This window comes from Numida meleagris, chromosome 16, assembly GCF_002078875.1.
Source record: "Numida meleagris isolate 19003 breed g44 Domestic line chromosome 16, NumMel1.0, whole genome shotgun sequence".
Classification (NCBI taxonomy): Eukaryota; Metazoa; Chordata; class Aves; order Galliformes; family Numididae; genus Numida; species Numida meleagris.
The window spans coordinates 70,524-94,493 of record NC_034424.1 but is presented as its reverse complement, the minus strand read 5'-3'; the positions used below and the strand labels follow the sequence as shown (position 1 = coordinate 94,493).

The following is a 23,970-nucleotide window of genomic DNA, read 5'->3' as shown; positions in this document are numbered from 1 at the left end:
GCTGCTGCCATGTACGCTGCTGCCGTCGCCGCCGCCTCGCCGCCCAGGCGGGACTTCATCTCCGTCACTCTTAGCCCGGAGGAGGCGGTGGGCGCCGGCGGCTATAACAACAGCAAAGCCTGGAGGCGGCGCTCCTGCTGGCGGGTGAGGGCGCCGGGCCCGGGGCGCTGCGGGCTGTGCGGGACGGGGCTGCTCTGACGGGGCGAAGGGGCGCGTTCCAAGCATCCTTTTGCAGTTGGGATGTCGTGCTGTGGAGGTGCTGGAGGCGGCGGAGCAGGAGAAGCGTTTTGCGGGGTGCGTGGGGCAGGGCTGCGGTGCTGCCAGCAAGGGGGGCTTGGCGACCTGCGTGCCGGGATAGTCTGCCTTGGCATGTGTACAGCCTCTGGCCCTTATTAAGAGAGAAAACTGTAGGAAGAGCTGTGAGGTGTGGAGAGCTTCGTAAGAAGCTGTGAGATGTTGCCAAGCCTGGCTTTAACGCCGAAGCTCCCTCTCCAAAGACAGCAATTAAAAGCAAATTCCTGCTCTGGTGCATTTTGCTTCTACTGCTAGAAAAGGAACAAAATGGTAACCTAACTGTAAACATTTAACTCCGACTTCTTTCTCTGTGGATTGGAGTTCTTCAGTCTGGCTTCTTTGTTAGATTGATGTGGCATTTGATGTCTGACTTATAGTGATTTGGTGTAAGTACTTCATTTTTTGTCCTGTTTTTTTCTTGTTCATTATATGTTTGGCTCACTTTATTTTGTATGGGTTGGTGACTTTTTTTCTGGTGACAAACTATTCTGTATGACAATTTTACAAATGTGTTTTTGAGTTGCAGTGCGCTGTACTTTTCCTGGGCAGTGGCTAGTGTGAAGCTTCTTTACAGCCTTTCTTCTTTGCTACAGTAATATTTTTAGTTTTCCTGCCACTTTTCATTTTTCAACCCCTGTTTTCATTTTGCACGTCTGTTCTTTAGTACCTTTTAGCAGGAAGGGAAGATACTTGTGGCGTGTTTCCATCTGAGCAGATGCCAGGGCTGTGCTGAAAGGCAGCGTGCTGCAGATGATGCTCTCTGGCAGTCTCAGCATGTGGCATTCTCCAGGGCTCTTGCAGCAAGTGGCTCTTGTGTTTCGCCAGGCCTGTTGTGCTATAGGGCAGCCTGTTATATTTCTGTTTTCTCTGTCATCAGAGGAAATAAGCAATGGACTTCTTCTCTGTTGGAAACAGAGGGTAAAATTAAACTTAGTTCTGCATTCTTTGCTTTCAATAGGAATTGAGTTTTGGTGGAGTGACCTCTTAATGTCGTGCTAAACTTTCTTCTTCTTATTTTCTCTCTGAAAGAAATGGAAGCAGCTGTCTCGACTACAGCGGAGCATAATTCTCTTCCTGTTTGCCTTCTTGATGGTCTGCGGAGTCATTTCATATACAAGTGTGGGGGAACCTTGGAAAAGTATGTGTTCTGTATGGATCTAAATTACTTAAATGTGGTGTTACACTTAAGAGATTTTGGTAGTGCTTCTAAATAGTTTTAATTTTGTTGACAGTGGCTGTTGCATCCGCTACAGTACAATTATGATGTGTTTCAATGGTTGTGCTTAATCAGAAGTATTTTTCACGCCTCTTTGTTATCTTGACTGGAGAACATTCTGGTTTAGTTGATTAAGGTTTCGAGGCTGTGAATGTTCTTTTCATAATGTTTATGTGTAGGTATCAGTAACTTCAACCTAAGCAGTAGGATAAGATGATCCTCTTTTGGTTTTGATTGTCTATAAGAGTTGAAGTTCCAAGGTTTTCTGCAATACAAAGGCACGTTTACCTTTGATTTAATCTTTCTGCCTGCATTGTGAAGCAAGGATAATGGCAATTAGAAAGCATGTGCCTTTCAGCAGCCTCCTTTGAGTTCTGCTCCTTCAGCAGTTTAATACCAAGTGATACTTTGTATCTAAGAATTATAAGACGTTCATCCTGTTTGATGAACAGAAGCACTTTTTGGAGGAGCATCTCCTGTGCAATGTAGACTGCTAGAAATTCCTAGCTGGAGCAGAAATTGTTGATTGCCTTTGCTGAGCAGTTTTGTGTGTCTAGGTTTAACAAACAAATCATCAGATGAGCACAGAACAGAACCAGATACACCTGGATTAAAGCTGGCAAATCCAGCTGTCCTGCCAGCGCCCCAGAAGGCAGATGCCAACGCTGGAGACTACCCAGAGCTTTTACCTCAGGTATGACAAGAAGAAATTGGATTTACAGACCTGCTGAAGAGTTTGTGGAAGGTGCAAGTAGTGATACTTTCTAAGAGTTGTTGTGGAAAAAAGTTATTGCAAGTTGTAACTTGCAGTAAAGACCTGCTGTGGGCACAGAGCTGTCATCTCAGGAATGGCTTCGGGTGTGGTCTATGTCCAGGCTTTAACTTTTTGATCTAAGTGTTCGGTTTAATTTTTCATAATCAGTGATACATGTCAGAGTGCCAGGTCACATTGACCTGTTACTTGAGGCTTCACCTACCTGCTGAAATAAATTTGTTTGCACCTGGAGTGCTCTGGATGTCAGTCTCACAGTTGTGAGGTGCCTGAACAGCATAGTGGCTGACTGTGACATGCAGGGTGCAGCCAGTGTCATGCTCAATTAGCACAGCCTTTCTGGTAACTTGAAAAATAGTGAGGAGAGTGGGTGTTCAGTAGATTTTGGAGGGTTACATTTGTAGGCAGCGTGACAAGAAAGGAACAAGAATTGGCTGTTCGGATTAGCGGAGTAGAGGACTGCTGGTTGCTTGTGTTGCTCTTTGTGTATTTTCCTCATGAATTTTTAAATGAAGAAACAAACCAGAACTAGCACCACCACCAAGACAAAGATGTTGCAGCATCTTCCATCCTTGAATCTTTCATTCAAGGCAGATTTTGCATGCTAGTATTATATCAGAATTAATGCTTTTGACTTATGGTTAGAATTTTACCATCTGTGTAAAGTACTGAGAGCATTTTTTTTTTTTTTCTCAGAAGAAGCCAAAATTGCCACATGGTCGGCGTAATCCTTCCAATCTTCAGATCAAGCCCCCATGGAGGGATGCGAGGCTGCAAACCCGACATGACACCAGCAAGGCTGTAGAAGAGCCAGTCCAGGCTGATAAACAAGAGAAAACTGAGAAATCTGTTATCAGGTGAAAGGGTTTCCAGCAAGTTACAGCTTTCTTTTTTAATTTTCTTTTTTTCTAATTATTATTATTTTATTTTTTTTTATTCCCTCACTCCCTGTTGGTATCATCAGCTGTTGGAATGAAAACTGCTTTGTGTTGTCTGTCTGATGTTGATTTCCTTCCTTCTGTACATTTGTTCTTAAGTTTGGTGTGACACCTTTTGATATTGGTAGTTTCATTTATTTAATTTGGGTGAATGTGCAGCTGCTCTGTTTTTACTGTTCACATTGTAGAACTGCAGAAGATTGGAGCCCTACTAGGCCATCTGCATTTTTAATACATTTAGACACTGTTAATGCACTGGAGAATTTTCAGAGTGTGTACATTTCTTCCATTTGTTTTACAGTTAATGTAACAGTATAAATATAATAACACAACCTCTTTTTTTTCTGGGGTAGACATGGAGAATTGTACTAGTGTCATAGTGTTGGTAAGGGATATCATGCCAGTAAACAAAGTTAAGCCCAATTGGACCTGGCAGAAGCTGTAGATGTGTATGTAGCTGTTTACATGTAACTGTGTTGATATTGATAAAAGGTTATTCCCTAAGATACTATTGAAATCTTTTGGTTTGGGAATAGTGGAAAAGGTTTAAGTTGGACATAGAAAAGGCTGCCAGTAGTTCAGCAGATGTACTTAATTAAGATTTGGGAAGAGTAGACTAGGGTGGTACACCTCCCAACTGGTTGGGCTGCCCAGGGCTCTCTCCATGGCCTTGGGTACTTTGGGGGATGGGCACCCACAGCTCTTGGCGACAGTGCCGGGGCCTCACCGCTCTCTGAGGAAAGGATTTCCTGGTTACACCTAAGCTAAATCTCCCTTCTCTTAGTCTAAAATCATTCCATCTTGTCTTATCAGTATCTGCTGATGTAATATTGCGAAATCAAAGTTAACTTATGTACGTACTAACAAGCATGGATGAGGTTGTTTGATCTTGATGTGGACCTGGCTCGACTTGAAATGTGTTCTGAAAGACTTTTCCTTTGGGGAATTCTTAATGGAAACCTCTTTCAGTTGATGTGTGCTTCTGTGTTGGTGGGCAAAGCTTGTGTACCCCCTTGGTATTAAAGCGATCACTGTAGGTGGCTAGTCCCTTGTGTTTATTCATGAGTTTTACTCATAATTCTCATGTCTGTGACACTAATTGTCAGTGGCTGCTATAATCATTTCAGAATTGCGTAGGTAACAAAATAATTTAATGCAACGATCTCAAATATCTTAATACTTTTTGAAATTTCTTTATTAAATTCTGTTGTTAAGATCTTAATGAAATTCCAGCATCGTGTTGTAAGACACTTTTCTTAATCCACTACAATTTCTCTGGTGCAAATGACTTTTTCTTTTAGTGGAACAATTATCTAGTGGACAGCATCGTTGTTTTGACCCTTGATACAAAATCCAACTCCTGTTTTATCAAAGTACATTGAAAAATAGGAAGCAAGCCTCATTCATTTGCATGACTTAGTGTGAGCAAGTGAAATGCTGATGTCAGTCTCTTGCATTTGCAGCTGGAGAGGAGCAGTGATAGAACCTGACCAAAGCAGTGAGCCTCCATCTAGTAAAGTAAAGGAACCAGAAAAACCCTCATCTGTGGAAGGTGAAAGCCAGAAAGAACCAGGTAAATAGAGCACCCTTATTTTCATTCACTTTTACTGTTGAAGTTATCCAGTTCCTCCTCTTGCATCATTTTTGTTGTCATTTTGTTTGTTTTTGTTTTAAATAAAGGAAATAGAATTCTGGCAGGAGAAGGGCATAGGAATGAAAACTGTGGGAAAGGTGATTTACCTACGACATTTACCAAACTTTTCAGTGTCCTTATTCCACCATGACACCTTTCATGCTAGTTAGTTTTCCGAATTTTGATAGAGTTGCAAATCTCAGTTTTCAGTATTGAATAAAAATTATTCTGATGCACATGGAAAACTGCCGCAGCAGGAAACAGTTTGCTGTGGCTATAGTGGGCAGACTCTGTGTGAGTAGGTTGCAGAATGGTGCATGTGCTGTTCCTTGCAGTTCACTGCTACCTCTGCCTTGTAAACAGCCCATCTGCTTCTGGACACCTCATCTTTTAGGTGCATAACATGTTCTCTACCATACATTATCAGGATAATAACTACAAAGAGGCTTATTTACTTATATACAAACTTACATGTGTATTCCCTCAAACTGTTTTTTTTGCAGCACAGCTGTTTCCTCTGAAAGTCTGAAGCGAGGTTTTTATAAGTCCAAAATGAGAAGCCTCTCTTACTTATGTATTTCCTTGCCATGAGATGGTCTTATAGCATTGAAAGCAATGTGGGGGTGTCTCTGGTTTCATCCCTTATATTCTGAATCTTGGGTGCTTCTCTTTCCCATCAATTTCATCTTAACTCGTCCACAAGAATCCAGAAGAATGTGCTGAAATATTTGCACTACATGTTTTTCTGCTGTGTTTAGGTAGAGCACACATTATACTCTGATTTTCTTGCCTAGATTTTTGCTTTCTTTGAACTGTTGCGATAGTATTGAAAACGAATTTTAGTGCCAAATCTTTGTAATCTTTCCTATGGCAAGAGCCAGGAGAGATGGTTCATGGCTCTCCCAAAGAGAGAGGGCTCGAAAGGGACAGTGTGTTTTTTTCTTTTTTTTTTTTCAGCAGTGTTTCCTTTTGTTCTGCAAATCCAGGGAAAGTGACTTCCTCCCTGAATGAAGTTGAACTGTTTTTAAGACTCTCCAGGAAGCTGTAGAAGTTGTTTGTGTAGTTACTGTCCTTGTGAAGTAAAGAACCCGTTATTCTGCTTTCTGAGTTCATGTAAGGAAGTTGCTATATGAGAAATGTGGCATAGCACAATGTGATGTATTTGGCATGCGCTAACATGATATTAATGGGGTTAGTTACACTGCTCGATGTTTCCCACTCTAGAATTCTGTTTATAACTTTTTGAAATTTCAGTTGCTTGAAAATTTAGTTATGTTTACCATAAGTTCAATTCTTGTGGTGAATTGCAAGCTAAGACTTCAGTTGAACTGTGGAAAAAGATGTGGATTTGGCCAAGATAGAAAATATCAATTTTCTTCCCACCTTATTTTAAATGAAAAGCTCTAGAAAAGTGAACGTTGTTAGAACTGACTTCAAAATCTATCAGAAAGTAATGAATAAGACGGGGAAGGTGAAGAAAAGGTGTGTACGGTAAATGAGGTGAGGACTTTGTTGGTAGGCATACCTGTGCTGCAGCTGAATTACAGTTGATTTGAAGTCTTAATTTTGGTGTTTCCTGATCTTTCATGTTTTTGAGCTTTAGCGATTCTCATCTCACAGCTGTGCGTGTTGTATTTTAACACTGTATTTGGAGAAATGACATTGTCAGGGTGTGTTCTCTGTGGCTACTTGACTTGCTGACTAGAGATACTGAGTAGTTATCCCACATATGAAAGGTTGTGCTGAAAAATCTGAGGGTTTTTTTTTTTTTTACTATGCAGTTCATGTAATTTTAGAATAAAGTTTATTTGGGTACGATTCCGCAAAACGGTGTTTGATATTGCTGTATCGTTCCCCTGCAGAAGTTTTGAGCAAGATGTTGCTTTTGTTTTGCAGTGCCCATAAACGAACGTCAGATGGCTGTGATAGAAGCGTTCCGCCACGCGTGGAAAGGATACAAAGATTTTGCCTGGGGCCATGACGAACTGAAGCCATTGTCCAAGTCTTACAGTGAGTGGTTTGGACTTGGACTTACCTTGATTGATGCCTTGGATACTATGTGGATTTTAGGCCTGAAAGAAGGTAACTTTTCTTTATTTTCTAGTCAGGCAGTATATGGCTAGAGTTCTTTGAGAGGAAGGTTTATTATATGTGGCTGATAAGTGTAGTTTTCCTGTGAATTTTATATATATAAAATTTTACGCACAAACAATATGTGTGTGTATATATATATACGCACATATATACGTATATACGTGTATATATATACATATATATACATACATGTATGTATATATAAGTGTATATACAGATACATACACATACATACACACGTACACGCATGCACGTGCATGCACGCACATATGTGTGTATATACGTGTATATATATGTATATTATATACATATAATACGTATTATATACATGTATACATATATATATACATATGTATATATATACACGTATGTATATATATGTTTGTGTATATATATACAGCCCTGTATGAACAGACACCATTGCCTTTGGGTTGTGTGTATATATACATATATATACATACACATATATATATATATATGTATATACATATATATATATACACACACGTGTATATACATGCTGCGTGCACTCACATTGAGTGGTCGTGCTTCCCCACGCAAGGAGGGCAACCCTTTGGGAAAACTTGGGGCGTTTCCCAACATGTATACATATGTATGTGTGTATATATATGTATATATATATATATAGCCCTGTATGAACAGACACCATTGCTCTTGGGTTAGTTTTTTAAGCCAGAAAAGAATATTCAACTATTACGTATATCTGTGGATATACGTGCTAGAAACTGAGGAATGGGTGGATAGGCCACTTGATTTTATTTCTGTACTGAAATGCTGGTGCTGTCTTTGTACCATTATGCTCCCGCGTCAGCTGTGGGTAGTTAGCCTGAGATCTCCTATCTTGTGTTTGATCATACTTGATATCAGTATTTTGTATCGGGATTGAAGAAGTTGATGTAATGCATGAGTGGATGGAGGAGGAGGAATAATCAGTATCCCCTTTGTGAACTGGTCTACTGTCTGCGTGTTTTTTTCAATTATTCTGTAAGAGACGCTGCTTTTAGAAGTGTTTCAAACAGATTTTAAATACTAAGTCAAAAAATCTGTAATTCTCTTGCAGAAAACATGCTTAATCAGTATTTAAGTGTGGATGGGATGTTGTTGTCTAGTTTTGTTTTTTTTTTTAAGATAGTATTTGAAAATGTATGGAACTGTATCTATTTAACCTTGGTAGATAGCCCACTTTGTATACTTAAGTAAATCACGCTGTCTTAGTGTCAAGATAGGAAGAACTGAGCTGCTAGTGAGGGCACAACAGTGAAATTGTACACGGTTCTGTCTTTTCTGCCTTGGGAGTTTGTGTAAAATACTGAATCAAACAAGAACTCTGCATCTTATCTGCAGCTGTATCTTGAGCAGATTGTCTTGAAGTTTCATCAAGTTGTCAGTGTGCTGCTTTTTTACATGAAAAATTAATTGGGAATTGCATAGAGCTTTTAAATTATTAGCAATTTAAATGTGTTGAAGATTGCTCCGTGTTTTACAGCAGTTCTTTTGCTGATTGCCTTAGAAAGCTCTTGGGGTTTCTTTTGAGTAACAAATGCTATCTAAATGAATGTTCTGTTTGAAGTAGCTGATTTCTCTTAAAGGCTGATGAATGCTAATGCCTCTGTGACAGAGGACCATATGTTTTTTATTATACTGCTGGATAATAACTGACAGCACAGATTTTTGTGTGTTTCTTCTCAAGTAGACTGAGAAGAATATTTACCCCAAATCCCAAACATGTCAGAGTTAAAACAAACAAAAAGAGTGCATAAACTTTCCTGGCTGCTCGGGTTGAAATCCTTTGCTCAATTTAGATCATCCCAGGCTTTATTCTTGAACAGAGCACATCACATTTGCACATTTTTTTTTCTTCTACTTTCCGGAGACACAGAGGCATCCTTTTGCGTAATGGCCTGTGGAATACCTTCCATTTCTGGGGAAAGGTTGTAATGCTCACAAGCAGGATTTTCTGAAGCACGTGATTTAAAATAGCTCAGCCACTGGATTTAGAGATGTAAGCTAGCTCATATGGGCTGTGGAGTCAGACCCTGCAGACCCTGCAAAAGCAGTCATCAGGTGGTACTGCTGAAAAGCTGACTGTCAAATCCCAAGCATCTTTTTATTTTTATTTTTTTTAATTCTTTTCTGAATTAATAGTGTCCTATGTTGCAGACAATCTGAAATGCTGTGTGTCTGTGTGGGTTTTCTGAGTTAAATGCTGAACGAGGAGGCAGGGCTCCCCAGGGTTCTGCGAGGCCAGAGACAGTAATGGCTGTTAGTTGGAAATGTTACTGGCTATCTTGATGAATAACAGCTTTGGTTTATAGAGACTTAATTTAAAAATTTCCAAGGGCTGTTGGAGAAGTGTGACGAATTGTCTGACAAGTCAAATAGATGGACTTGATAGATCTCTATTTCAGGACTACATTGACCTGGGCAGGCCGGAGAAGTGGGCCCATGTAAACCTAATGAGGTTTAACAAGGCCAAGTGTGAGGTGTTGCACTTGGGCCAGGGCAGTCCGAGGTATTGATACAGACTGGGAGAAGAACTCCTTGAGAGCAGCCCTGCGGAGAAGGACTTGGGGGTTCTGGTGGATGAGAAGCTGGATGTGAGCCAGCAGTGTGCGCTGGCAGCCCAGAAGGCCAACTGTGTTCTGGGCTGCATTAAAAGAGGAGTGGGCAGCAGGGAGAGGGAGGTGATTGTCCCCCTCTACTCAGCTCTTGTGAGGCCCCATCTGGAGTAGTGCATCCAGGCCTGGGGCCCCCAGTACAAGAAAGATGCAGAGCTGTTGGAACAGGTCCAGAGGAGGGCCACTGAGATGATCAGAGGGCTGGAGCACCTCTCCTGTGAAGAAAAGTTGAGGAAACCGGGCTTGTTCAGCTTGGAGAAGAGAAGGCTTCAGGTAGACCTCATTGTGGCCTTCCAGTACTTGAAGGGAGCATGTAAACAGGAGGGGGGAACGACTGTTCACGTGTGTGGATGGTGATAGGACAAGGGGAAATGCTTTTAAACTAACACAGGGGAGATTTAGGTTAGATATTAGGAACTTATTCACTCAGAGTGTGGTGATGTGCTGGAACAGGTTGCCCAGGGAGGTTGTGGATGCCCCATCTCTGGAGGCATTCAAGGCAAGAGTGGATGTAGCTCTGGGCAGCCTGGTCTAGTGGTTGGTGACCCTGCACTCAGCAGGGGGGTTGAAACTAGATGATCTTTGAGGTCCTTTTCAACCCAGGGCATTATATGATTTATAAACAATTCCTCAATTTTTTTCCTTAGTTTTTTTTTTATTTTGCCGATATTTCTCCGTGTACGTCTGTGATGTGTGCTGAGTAAGAGCTAAGCTTTTTGGGCCCCTCACTACACGAAAGACATGGAGGCCCTGGATTGCGTCCAGAAGTGGGCAATGGAGCTGTGAGGGCTCTGGAGCATAAGTTTGATGGGGAGCAGCTGAGGGAGCTGGGGTGGGTCAGTCTGAAGGAGGCTCAGGGGAGACCTTATGGTTCTCCACAGTTCCCTGAAAGGAGGTGGTGGTGAGGTAGGTTCAGGCTCTTTTCCCATGTAACAGTGATAGGATGAGAGGTGGTGGCCTCACATTGTGCCAAGGGAGGTTTGGGTTGGGTGTTAGGAAATACTTCTTCTCAGAAGGAGCGGTCAAGTATTGGAACAGGCTGCCCAGGGAGATGGTGGAGTCACCATCCCTGGAGGTGTTGAAGAACCGTGGTGATGGGGCACTGAGAGATGTGGTTAGAGAGCAGTACTGGTGGGGATAGTTTTACAGTTGAACTAGATGATCTTAGTGATCTATTCCAACCTTAGCGATTCTGTAATTCTAAGCTGATGGTAGTCGAACTTAGCCCAGCATGTGCTCTTTGTTTTAGTTTCCCAACTAAAGTATGATCACTGTAGACAAATATATAACTGTCAAGCATCATATATGCTAATGTCTCCAGTATAGTTACTGCAACGCAGTAGAGGTTCATAACTGTACTGTATTTTATACTTTGCAGAGTTCGAAGAAGCAAGAAAATGGGTAGCAAATGATTTAGCCTTTGATAAAAATGTGGATGTGAACCTGTTTGAGAGCACTATTCGTATCCTGGGTGGCTTGCTGAGCACCTACCATCTCTCTGGAGATAGCCTCTTCCTGGAAAAAGCTGTGAGTGATTAGTCCTCGAAATTAAATTGGATTAGTATCTCATAGTGGCCTAAATTGAGGGAGGGTTCCTTGGGAAATTAAACGTTGCCTTTTTGCAACTGTTTCATATTTGGAATGGTGGGAGAGGCATTTACCATTAATTTTTCAAGTCTGCACTTGTTTGCACTCTGAATCAACCTAGAGCTCTACTGTGTTTTACCAGGTATTATTTTAGATGTGCCGTTTAGATTCTTCTGTTGATGAAGAGCTGAGGAATTTTATGGAACAAAATGTTAAATAAATGACTGGAAAAGAGTATTGGTTGATTTGTCGCATTTTCAGTGCATCTTAACAGCATCAGCCACCTCCTTAAAATAGACACAGTCAATGATTTCAGCATTAAGTCAGGTTGTATAGGTACTGCAGACTTGGTTGAGGCATACAGTAATAGGAACAATGTAGAAATTAGCTATTCTTCCAAATTAATCTGTGACCTTTTTTAGCTCTTGTCTTTCTCTCACAAGCTAGAGCTAGGCTGCTGTTGTCTTCATCTGACTGTTGAAAGAAAATCAGAAAGCTTGCATGTGTTTGTTTTTTTTTTAATCCTGTATTCGTGTTTTCTTTAGAAAGACATTGGGAATAGGCTTATGCCAGCATTCAAGACTCCTTCCAAAATTCCATATTCTGATGTCAACATTGGCCGGGGCACCGCACATCCACCTCGCTGGACATCTGACAGCACTGTGGCAGAGGTGACCAGTATTCAGCTGGAGTTCAGAGAGCTCTCTCGTCTCACTGGGGATGACAAATACAGGGTATGGAAGAACCAGTTGGTGTTACTCTTTTTTTTTTTTCCTTTGTAAAGCACCACCAGCACCTGTAGTCTCCCTGATGTTAAATGAGTTGTGAGACCGTAGGTGAAGAAAGGAAAATTCCAGTAATTCCAATTATTTTCTTAAATAACAAAAGGTAATGGTGGAGATAATTATTTTTCTTCCTCAGGAACAGCTTTTTATTTAAGAAAAAGAAAAACACCACCTCCTCCCACCTGTCCCCTCACTCTTAGTATTGATATTTCTGCTTGACACTACATTATCAGGTCTGAAAAAAAAAAAAAAAAAAACTAAGCGTGGGCTGTGAAGCTGTGCCTTGCTTAATGTTTTTAGAATTATGCATGTCATTTTCTTCATGCCATTACGTAAATTCTAAGAAAAAATCCTGTTGTTGCCTGGGTCATTGTATAAGATGAACTTGTTTGAAACAAAAATAATTCCATAGAGAACAATTTCCACTGTTGTTTTTTGGTGATGTTGTTGTTTTTAAGCTGAGTCCAGAGCTCATGTTTTGAAGAGTGCAGTTAATTAAGTTTTAGGGATAACATGGTTCATGTTATTTTAGCTGGACTTTACAAATATGAGCGAGTCAGATCATAGTTTCACACTGAAGTACTGGTTTTTGAGTGGGCTTTCTGCACTCAGGAATACACTTGAGCTTTGTATTTGGGAAGGGAAGAGTTTTAATATTTCAGAGTAATTAAACATACCCAGAACATCTGGCTTTGGTAGTCAGAAGGTTTGAAATACTGCGTATAGCGATGGGAAAGATGAACACAATGGAAAAGGCATTACAAAAGAGGTGGAAGGACCGGCATGAAAGCAAGGTGCTACAAAGGAAGGGAAGTAGATCGCTCATCTGTATCAGAAGATTCTGGGCTCACAGGGAAAAGCTTCTACCAAGGAGAGATCTCTAAAAAGAGATCCTTCCTCAGTGGCAGTCAGCCCTTAAAAGAGGCCTAAGAGGGGTAGAGCCAGGTTCCATCCCTTCCACTCACACAGTGAATTGCCTTCACCTGTGCTCCCAGGGCTGACTGGGTCTTTCCTCCAGGTGCTCAATCAGTGGTTCATGCTGTGACTCAGCAGTTCCCATATACCGTGTTTATTACATCCCACGAGCTGAGTTTGTCTGAAGAAGAATAACTAAAGATTTGTTACTGGCCCGAAGCTACTAGCCACAGTTTTTTTCACGTCATTTTTACATATGTAATTTATGTTTCTGCTGTTCTTTCTTCTAGAAAGCTGTTGATGAGGTGATGAAGCATGTTCACACCCTTTCAGGGAAAAATGATGGACTGGTGCCTATGTTCATAAACACCAACAGTGGGCAGTTCACTCACTTAGGCGTCTATACTCTGGGAGCTAGAGCTGACAGCTACTACGAGTATTTGCTCAAACAGTGGATTCAGGGTGCGAAAACAGAAAATGAGTAAGTTCTTAGAAGTTGTAAGCATTTATTTTGTAATTGCTGAAAGAAATATAATCTGTATATGTAACAGTCAGCTTGAAGTAGCTCACTTTTAAAAACAGGTGTATGATGACTTGTGGTAAGTTGAGGTTCAAACAGCTGGAGAATTGGACTTACTCTCAAAATGTCTCCTCCTCATAAAACTTTTTTTATTAGCACATCAGATGTGATGAGTGTTACGGACAGGAGAAGAGATTTAAGTCTCTGCACTAAATATGGAACATAAATAGGCTGCCTTTGGAAATGATCCTTCCTTTCACTAGCTGTCCAAGCGTTCTCTGGGTTTCTTAGGGAAGGACAAATCCTACTAGTTGATTGTGGTGGGAAATTTAGTCTGTAAGGTGTAACTTCCTAAGAAGTTTGACATTTGTTTAAGCATTACTTTAGGTCTCTTAAGTTCCTCTTATCTGCCCTGGACAAGTGGAAAAGAATGTGTAAAAGGAGTAGAGGAATTAGAGGTGTTTGAAGGTTTCCTCCAAAACAAGGGGAAAAAAGAATCAAGCAAGTTTTGTCCTTATAAGCTAATTGTGTTGGATGTGTTCATGTCAATGGGTTCAGCTCACCCAGAGAGGCAGTGTGCCCCTGTTAGGCACTGTAAAGCAGATGTATATATCTCTAGGTAGTTTGTATCATGGCTTTTTACAAGCCATGCATACTGTAAACTGAGAACTGTTGTCTTTAGGCCATGATGGTATTCAGTGAGCCTCAAAATGGAATTACTCAAAATGATTTTCTGATATAAAAGTATTTAAAACAATGGAAAATCCAATTAAATACTGTGAAGAAGTGATTCATAATGAGAATGGTCACACTGGGAAAGATTGCTCCAAGTCATCAAATTAACTGGATAACCAAGCAACTGGATAAAATCCAGTCTGCTTCAGAGCAGGAGGTTGCACTAGAGATGTCCAAGACATGATTACCAGCTGGGATTTCCTGTGATTACAGTACTCCTAAGGATTCCTGAAATAAAATCTAGTTGTTTGGAAACAGAGATGGGGTCATGTTTGCTTTATTACTTAGGAGTTACTTGAGAAACAAACCCAACATAGCTATGTGGTAGCTGTAGCTAATAAATGTACATCATCAGCTATGCTGAAACATATTCTGCGTGTATGTGAGCCAACTGGGAATGGTTTTAATTCACAGACTGTTGGAGGACTATATGAGAGCCATAGAAGGCGTGAAAAAACATCTTCTTCAGAGATCACAACCCAAGAAGCTTACCTTTGTAGGAGAGCTTGCTCATGGTCATTTCAGTGCCAAGATGGTAAGAGTACACCTGCACATAACAACAAAAGAAAACAAGAGAAAAAGTACCACCACAAAATCAACGTATGCAAGTGCAAGGCTGTGGTGCTCTTGCGTGTAGCTTTTCGGACAAAATCTGACCTGTAGCAATCACTTCCTGAGCAAAGATATTTCTTCTGGCTTTGTGAGCCACTGCTGGAAGATGGTTAGCAACAGCTTTGACAGTTTACACCTAGCTGAAGTGTAAGGAGCACTGCAGTGAGCATGGGAGAATTGCTGCAGCTCCACCAGGCTCATACTGGCCTGTCTTCAAAGGCTGTAGGCTGTATGGATGGGATGTACGCAGCGCTGTAGTAACAGTAACTAGTTTGAGGATAATGGTCACCCGGGAGCCTTCTCTTTGACTTACATTTACCTTTCTGATTTATTCCAGTAACTGCATTTACATTCATGTGGAAGTTAACATTTTGGTGTTGGATTTGAATTCTACCCCAACCCACCCTCCTTTGTCATAAAACTCCAGTATTGGAACTGCAGACAATGTCTGTTTTGTATACTACTTGTTCTCCATAACTTAGAAATATAAGCATATAAAAAAACACCTGGCTTTTTAGATTTACCTTGAAAACAAGCAGTTGAGCTCATCTTGCTCTGTTAGCACTAAAAAATGTAAAAATGAGAATTTTGGAGGGTTCTGTCCATTCTTGTTTCTTTTTCTGCACATACGTTTAGTAGTTGAAGCAGTATGCTGTTTGCTGTTGGGAAAACTTATTAAGCTTAACTCCTTGCTCTTAATCTGCATAGTCACACTCTTTAAAATGCTGTTTTAAAATCTTTCAGTTAAAGATCTTATGCAAATACAAATAGTGTGTGTTTGGCTTTTTTTTTTGTAAGATAAGTGGTGCATTATTGATGTATGTGTAGCCTTGTGTGTGCTTTTTCAATACCTGTTGTGAGCTTTAAGGAATTCTTTGGCTTGTTTGCTTTCTTGATATAGCGTTCAGCTCTGTTTTGCTGCGTGATGTCAGTCTTCTGTGTTTATATTCAACCTCAGCCAATACCCATGGAATTGGGCAGAGTGTTTAACAGTTCATAGCAGTGCTACTTGTGCACCAGGACACGTGTACTGTGTTCGAGTGGTAAACCGGAGCTTTTATTCCAAACGCTAAGAATCATTTGAAATTCTGTATGTGACAGTAACCTGTAATTCTTACATTTGCGTTATCAGTGGTGGAAAGAAGACAATCAATCAATTCCCTGGAAAGAGGACAATCAGTCTTGTCAGCCCCAGCAAATTTCAATTTGCACTACTTCTGGGCATTTTATACAGTGCTGTTTTCTGCTGTGTGCAACTGACTTGGGCAGTTGGGAAGACGTTATTCTTCACTGCTTACAAATTTTGTTGCTTACAAACGTGGCACATCTCTTGTGGCATAGCATTCCTTTTGTCCTTTGAAGACATTGTTTGCTGTAGTGTGTAAAAGCTGAGAAAGGAATGTCCCCGTAGTTCTTTCACTGCTCCTGTTTTGTGCTGGGGGAGAAAGCAGGAGGGCTCTTGTCTGTGACACACGAGAGCCAGACAGGTGGTGCCTGGCCTGTGGCATTCAGCTAGCTGGCAGCGTGCAGAGGTAGTAGCAGGAGTGGGAGCCGGCTGCTTCCCGTGCTAGAAGCATGGTGCTCTTACGGCTGTGGGGTGAGCATCAAATAACAGACCCCAAACGAGACATGCAAGAAAGGGGCAAGCCTTCAGGGAGAAATATGTTTGAAATCTTGTCCGTGTTTTCCAGTTGTGTTAGCACGTGGAATGAAAGCAGTTGTGTCTCTGAAAATGTTGTCTGTCTTGCAGTAATGCTAAGTTGATAAGTTCAGGCTAGGGACCGCTTCTGCTGAGCTCTCCCTGTTCCTCGAAGCCTTTTCTTGTGGTTGACTCTTCTCGCTCTGTGGTCCCACCTCAGTTTTTGTTCTAAAAAATTGACACTCGGGAAGCTCATTTCTTAAGTTTATTTTAAATATTATTATTTTGAAAATACATTTTAAAACATTATTTAAATAATTGCTAAATACTATATAAGTATTTCAAATAATGGTGTTCTTAGGGAGTATCATTTTCCTTATTGTTTCACTGGGCATCGTGGTTTATTAGCTGTTATTTTTGTGAAGATACTCAGACTTGGAGATTTGCTAGGATGTCTTCTAAGTGCTAGCTCAAGCAATTCTCCTTTTTCATACTGACTTCATAGCAATGTTTGGGTTCCATTTTAGGTTTAAGTTCAGAACATCAGTTTGTCCCTAATTTAGTTCTTTGCTTATTTAGTATTTCTTATTTATTCTGTTTTATCTATCTTATCTATATTATTCTTATTTGTTATTTAGTTCTTTACCCTTCAGGTGATCAATGTCTCCCCCCCACCCTTCCTGCCACCTTTCTTTCAGATAGATGACGTAAAAACGTGCAGATTTGAGATGGTACTGTAATAATGCTTCCTGTTCTGTGTTGCATTACAGCAGATTGTTAAAATAAGATCTCAAGATGTTTGCACCTGAAATGTCAGGAAAGAAAAAGTCGCAGTCTGTGTTCCAGTAGTGCAATATTAATCCTCCTTCACTTGATTTATGCGACTTTTTTCCTAGTAAGAGTTGTCTTGTCTTACAGGATCACTTGGTTTGTTTTCTGCCTGGGACTTTGGCTCTGGGAGCTCACAATGGATTGACTGCCGATCATATGAAGCTGGCCGAAGCCCTGATAGAAACGTGTTACCAAATGTATGCACAAGTAGAGACGGGCCTGAGTCCAGAGATCGTGCACTTCAATCTCCATGCACAAAAGGGCCACAAAGATGTAGAAATCAAGGTGAACAGCCGACCAGCATCAAGTGTAGTGTGATGACCCTTATCTCTATTCTGCTGCTGAATTTCCTGGCCAGACGTTGGCCCTTGTTTTTAATTACCCCTGCAGAGTATTTAGCTTCTAAATTATGTGTAGAAAAATCTTCTGGGGTGGATGGAGGTGGGAGATGCTATTTTTTCTTTCTGTGTATGCATTTGGAGGAACTACTGGTCTGAATTCTTCTTGGCTTTCTTATTTTTTTTCTCGCAGCCTGCAGACAGGCACAACTTACTGCGACCAGAAGCTGTGGAAAGCCTTTTTTATATGTACAGATTCACCGGAGATAAGAAATACCAAGACTGGGGCTGGGAAATCTTGCAGAACTTCAATAAATACACACGGGTAAGGTTGGCTCATAATGCTCTCATTCTTACAGGACTGTATTCACTTGCTCTCTAACAAGAACTTCTGAAAGCTGCTGTCTCTCAAAAGCCATCAACTATCTGCGGGGAATCTCATAAGAACAAAACAAAGTCAGTTTGTGCAGTGCCTTGCAGTCGGAGATACACAAAATAGTTACAAGTTATTTCACTGAATGTACTGTTTATTACCTTAATTAAAAAGTAAAAGAAAGAAGCTCTGTGCAGACTACCAAAACATTTCTGTGTCTTCTTGGAAGCTGTTAGAATCTATGCTGTGATCTTTAACATTCAGAAGCTGAGAAGGATCTGGCTGGATTGATACAGCGCTTCGGTTGCCAGACGCAAACTGCCTGGGAAGTGCATTAATGCCTTAATAGAGGGCTTTTGCGTATTCATTCTAATGAGAGTGCTATGGAGAGTCCACTTTGATATGCTGAAAAAGTGTAGTACCAATGGTGATTAAATATCCATGGCCTCTTCTTAAGAACATAAGTATTGTGCTCTGACCAACTGTAATTGCGTGTTATTTCCTGTAGCTTTGTCCACAAACTTCAGTGGTATGATCTGTGCTGTATCTCTTTAAATTGAGCATAAATGAACATTTTGCTTCATTTTATTCCAGTGATGTGTTCAGTGGTCCAATTTGAATTGCACAACATTTTTTTCTCTTTTTGCAGGTTCCTACAGGTGGTTACACTTCTATTAACAACGTACAGAATCCCAGTAACCCAGAGCCACGAGATAAGATGGAGAGCTTCTTTCTCGGGGAAACGCTCAAATACATGTTTCTACTGTTTTCAGATGACATAGACTTAATTAATCTTGACAAATACGTATTTAACACAGAAGCTCACCCACTCCCCATCTGGGTGCCGGCATAGGCTGGATCTCAGTAGACCTTCCAGTGGTGGCGTTTTTATCTTCAGGTCGCTTTACTTTTCAGGGTGTGAGGAGAGATGCTATATGACACCTTTTCTGGCTTAAAGAAAACCTTTGAGAAGGTGTCTCTCATTTGGAGATGTCATGTCAGTCTTAAATCTAATCCCTGTGCTTTGGTTCTGGGATGAAAAAACTGTGCAATATTAAGCTGCTTTTCCTGGTATTGATGGTGAGGTTTGGAGAATAATCATAGTGTGGACCATGACACTTACAGGGCTCTGGTGAATCAGGACTCCTTTTGTCAGTCTTATTAAACACTAATTAAATACCAGGAATGCAGAAAGTTGTCTTAAAGCACAGGAGTGTCTGGAGAGAAGGAATAAGCCAACAGGTTTCTGGTTTATTCCCAACATACTGAAACACCTGGTTATGGCACCACTTCTTCATAAGAGCATGTGGTGTTTCAGATGGGAAGTGGAATAAACAATGAATGCAATGTTGTCCCAGGTAGAAGTAAAGCTGTCAGTGTTGTTACTGATAGTCAGATCTCATTCCAAACGACCAAGGTATGCTGCACTGTGTTAGAAGGAGGAAGTGGCAGCAAAGCGTCTGTTGTACAGTGTCTTATTTTTATAGAGCACTTTGAATGATCTGTTCAAGAGGTGGATGAAATGAATGATGGGAGACAATTTGCTGCTGGTTTGGCTCGAAGTGGTATATAATTTTGTAGACGTATTGCAGTTTTTTAACTTATCTGCAGGAAGGCAGGAGACAATGTGAAAAAAAGTGAATACACATGCATTTTATGTATTAATTGTATCAGTTAGACTCAGGTATTCTGACTGAAAGCTGCTTTGTGAGGTTGGGCACTGGGAAAGCTTGTGAGCACATTAGGTATAATTCCCTGTCAGCCTCCTCCCATCCCTTCCTGTTCACATCTTGCATTGTTTGTTGATTCAGCAGGCTTAGAACTGTATAGCAAAATTCATGTTATTCATCAATTTTTGGATGGTAGAGAAGTTGTCAGGTTTTTTTTTTTTTTTTTTTTGGTAGGAGTACTTTGGGTAGAAGTATTTTCATGAGGAGCGTTAAAGGCAGACAGTCTACATGGGTTAATGACAATTTCTGGTCCCAGTAGAATTACTGAAATCTGTTCAGTTTGAAAAGAAAGTGGAGCTAGGCTTGCTTTTTAAACAATCCTATGGGAGCCTTTAGACCTTTTGTTTTTACATGTGCAGATTGATTTCCAAATTCATGGTTTAAAACCTGTGTTCTTCTGTTTCAGCTTCCTGTAGCTTTCTACCTTCTGATTTTGTAGCTGTATGGACAGAAGTCTCAGAAACGTACTTGTTTGTATTTTTTTTAAAGAAGTTGTTCTTGCCAAAATGTCCATTTTGCTCTCTAATTAATTAATGGGAGCAGTGGGAAGTATGCAGGTGTGTGGGAGGGAGATACAGTCCCCTCATAATCTAGGGATGCAAAACAGAACTAATCTAATCTGACCCCAGTGGTTAATTTCCAGCAGTTTCAGTGTATGTGTGTTTTACAATCTTTGTAACCTTTGATTTGTAAAGTAAAATACTGCTTTGTTGTATGCTGACCAGTTCTGTTTACTGGATTCAGAACTTACCCATTGGACCACTCTTTAAGTCCTTTAAAGAACATTTATCATTCCATGTAGTAACAATGGCTTCTGGAAATGGAGAAGTGGTACAAATTACATGAATGCACCTTTTTTTCTGTCAGCAGAAGGACCCTGAGATTTCCTAGACAGCACAAGCCTGTGCAGAAGGTTCACATTCCTCCTGCTCAAAGGACAGCAGTTAACTTTGGAAGTAGATGTTGCTCAGCCCTGTGCCTTCTGCTGAAGCTAGGAGTGGTCCCTGAATTGCAGATTTTGCAGTGAAGGATAAAAATTCCAGAACTACTATTTAACCTATGGGGCAAACTCCACGGAGGGAATAAAGATAATTCTTACGATGTGGAATGCATCTAAGAGCTTGCCAAAAGTAAGTTGTTGGGAGTCCTGTACTAATCTTAGTGTAGTTAACTCTACAAATAATTTTCTTTTGTCTCATGTGTGTGAGGATAACACAAGTCCATTGCAGGGTGAGTGAAAGGAAGAAGAATAAACATGCACTTTCCCAAATGCACTTCTTGTCTTCTGGCTGAGCTTGCTGGTCCGACTGATTTCTGATCTAATCCTTCCTGGAAACTGAGTCGTCTTTGCAAAGTCTCTTTCCCATGCACATCCCTTAAATGTGAAGATTGCTCAGCTCTGTTTAGCATAGAAAGCAAATGTTTGACTCCTCTATCACATATGAAATGGCACAAACCTAAATAATCTGATAAGAGCTCATCTGCTTCTTCCTGCTCTTTTGCAAAGGTCGTTTAAATTGCTTATTTATTTTTACCTCCTTAGCGTAATGTGTTGTGCCAGATCAGACTATGAACTTTGCCCATCTTGCTTCTCCTATACACTTCTCCATGCTGCCCTCCCCAGAGCCCAACAGAAACTTTGCACACCTTTAAATTGTTATTTTTTCCCCGTGATGTGGGGGTTGTATTCTTGTGGTTCTTTGAACCAAAGCCTTAACTTTGGGGTCTGTAATCCATTTTGGTGTTTCGACATTGTGGTGTGCTTCTGGTGATCAGGTTGAATGTTGGGGAAAAGTTATTACTTCAAGCCAAGATTTTGTCCTTTTGCACAAAGAGCTGCCTTGGTTTCACTCCAAGAGCTTGAGTGCCTTGTCTAATTGAAATAAAGCAAAAAAGCCCAGCTCTTCCCAGCTGTACTGCTCATTTATGCTTTCACTGAGAAATGGATGGGGTAAGACAGCCATAGAGAACCCCAGATGCAGGGCTGGAAGCATCCCACCTGGGATTTAATCTGTTTGCTCAAAGAAAATTCAATGTATGGATGCGGGCACATTTAGCATCTAATCTGTTCAACCTTCTTGAGAACGGAACTTTCCATACCAGGCATGGAAACTGGTAGTTTGGCAAAGTCCATCGTATTGGCTTACAGGGCGCTTCCATGTTTCATGCAGCTTTCTGATCGCGAGATTCTCAGCGTTACATACCAAGCTCAAACACAGCGGCATTCGCACCTCCAAATACTATAGTAGCAATCAGCTTTCTTTCCTATTCCATAGCATGATGTTTCAGAAATAAGGGATGCATAAAGGATTTCTTGCAGCTGCTATGTTTGAACAATTTGTGGCAGATCTTCTGCTCTTGAAGACTTTTAAAATTATTATTCTTTCGCTTCAACTGTTTATCCCTTTGCCATAGCATTTCAAAGTCTTTAGTATTTGTTCTTCCATATATATATAACGCTTGATGTGCATCCCTCACACTGTGGATTCCTTTGGGGCAAGTACTGTCTGCAGGAGGAAACTGAGGGGTTCATACAGTGCATTGTAAGAACTAAAGTTGTATCCCTCTGGAATGTCAGAAGACAACTTGGGAACCTGTTAATGGAAAGGCACAAAGCAAGCAGCTGTCCAAAGGAGGGGTAAACTGCTGACTGCTATCTGAAAGACTTATACTGAACTTGGCTGCTTTAATGCATTGCTGGCTTGGTTTAGAGTGCCTGCTTGCTAGGAGCTGCAGTAACGCAGGGACAAAGGCAATATAAGTGCACAAGTTGGGGTCTTTGTGCATGGAGGGAGAATGCCAGAGTCCAGCTCACTGCGGCTGGAGGTGGCAGAGCTGTATGAGCCATAGTTTCACCAAGACAATCTGAGGCCTGAATTCAGTGTGAGCCAAAGGCATGCTGACAGATCTTAGCAGAGGTAGGCAGGCTTTCCTACAGCACGTATGAGGGGAAAAAAATGTCTTACTGAGGATGTAGTTCTATTAACAGTCTTAAAGCCTCTTCCTTTGGGGCTGGAGCTTGCTAATCGGGTCTTCCGTATGTTCTTCATCTGTAAATATCTGATTAATTTGATGAATACACCATCTGTTCCTGTTCTTCCTCTCCGCGCTCCGCCATGAGGAGCACAGGGCAGAAGCTTTGTCCTTTTGAGTTTAAGAACAGGGAAGAGGTACGATGGTAATAGGCAAAAAAACAAAAAACAAAAAACACCAAAAAAACAACAACCCAAAACAACAGCAACAACAACAACAAAAAAAACATCAACCTTATATCAGCACCTGAGTTTTGTGAAGTAACATCAGTGACCGACAGTGTGACTCTGGGAACCAGTGTACTGTGACAGCAGGGATGATGTGGTAGTGCAAATATTTGTGTTTAAGCCATGCAATTTAAGCTGGAGCAATTCAGTGACTTTGTGTAAGCAATGCAAGCCTGTGGTGACCGGTGAGGCTTCTCCTCTAACTCATAAAAGCATTGTGAACTGATGAAATGAGGCATCCAACTGATTACCAAAACGTTTTTTTACAGTTCTACTGGTATTTATTGGTATGGAGTACATTGAGTAGGTGAGAATCTACCTGTTGAAGTGTAGAGATGGTTTGCTCCACTTTGAAAAATCAAAACAATCCTTCTTTGTCCTCTTTGGTTATACTTACCGAGTCATGAAACTGTCACACACTTAATAAACTTCTTATTTATTTTAAAGAGCTGAAGCTGTCTCGAGTGTAACTGTGCTTTCCTGGTCACTAATACGTGGCTCCTGAGGGACAGCAGGACAAACTGGGATTACTTTCTGCAAATCAGTTGCTCCCCAACCAGATCTTTGTATTTTCTTGTGTCTCTTAAAAAAACAACAAAAAAAGATACCACCAAAACCCACAGCACTGAGGCCACCTCTGGATCACTGTGCCCAGTGCTAGGCTCAGCTCCAGGCAAACAGGGAACTGCTGCACAGAGCCCAGCACAGGGTGCAGAGATGGTGGGGGCCTGGAGCACCTCCTGATGGGGAAAGGCTGAGAGCCCTGGGGCTGTTCAGCTGGAGGAGGGAAGGGGAGAGGGGATCTGATCAATGCTTGTAAGTATCTAACGGGCAGGAGTCATGTGGATGGGGCCAGGCTCTGCTGAGTGGTGCCCAGCACAGGACAAGGGGCGATGGGCACAAACAAAGCTGCCTGGATGTGTTCCTGTGAGGCCTGCTCTAGGGAACCTGCTTTAGGATCGAATGGGATCTTCAGAGGTCCCTCCCAGCCCCTACAAATCTGTAATTCTGCGATTTGTGCAGTTCGTCACCTGTGAACCCATGTATATAATGACCATA

General features: G+C 41.2%; 1 protein-coding gene across 2 annotated transcripts; it reads left to right on the top strand.

The window, feature by feature from the left end:
- On the top strand, window positions 7–23,362 carry MAN1B1 (mannosidase alpha class 1B member 1). 2 transcript variants are annotated; one of them, XM_021414183.1, is made up of 13 exons: window positions 7–144; window positions 1,324–1,432; window positions 2,068–2,204; window positions 2,982–3,139; window positions 4,684–4,793; window positions 6,750–6,935; window positions 10,965–11,113; window positions 11,719–11,907; window positions 13,164–13,354; window positions 14,543–14,663; window positions 17,298–17,495; window positions 17,742–17,873; window positions 18,571–23,362. In XM_021414183.1, exons 1-13 carry the CDS (start codon window positions 10–12, stop codon window positions 18,772–18,774), a joined length of 2,019 nt encoding a protein of 672 aa, XP_021269858.1. In that variant the 5' UTR covers window positions 7–9; the 3' UTR covers window positions 18,775–23,362. The 2 variants fall into 2 exon arrangements, with proteins under 2 accessions (XP_021269858.1, XP_021269857.1); XM_021414182.1 differs by having other exon boundaries at window positions 2,979–3,139.

Coding starts and splice junctions, on each gene's coding strand:
- MAN1B1 (XM_021414182.1), top strand. CDS start 10: ATGTACGCTGCTGCCGTCGCCGCCGCCTCGCCGCCCAGGCGGGACTTC. Junction 11,114..11,718: donor GCCTCTTCCTGGAAAAAGCT/GTGAGTGATTAG, acceptor TGTTTTCTTTAG/AAAGACATTGGGAATAGGCT. Junction 13,355..14,542: donor GGTGCGAAAACAGAAAATGA/GTAAGTTCTTAG, acceptor TTTAATTCACAG/ACTGTTGGAGGACTATATGA.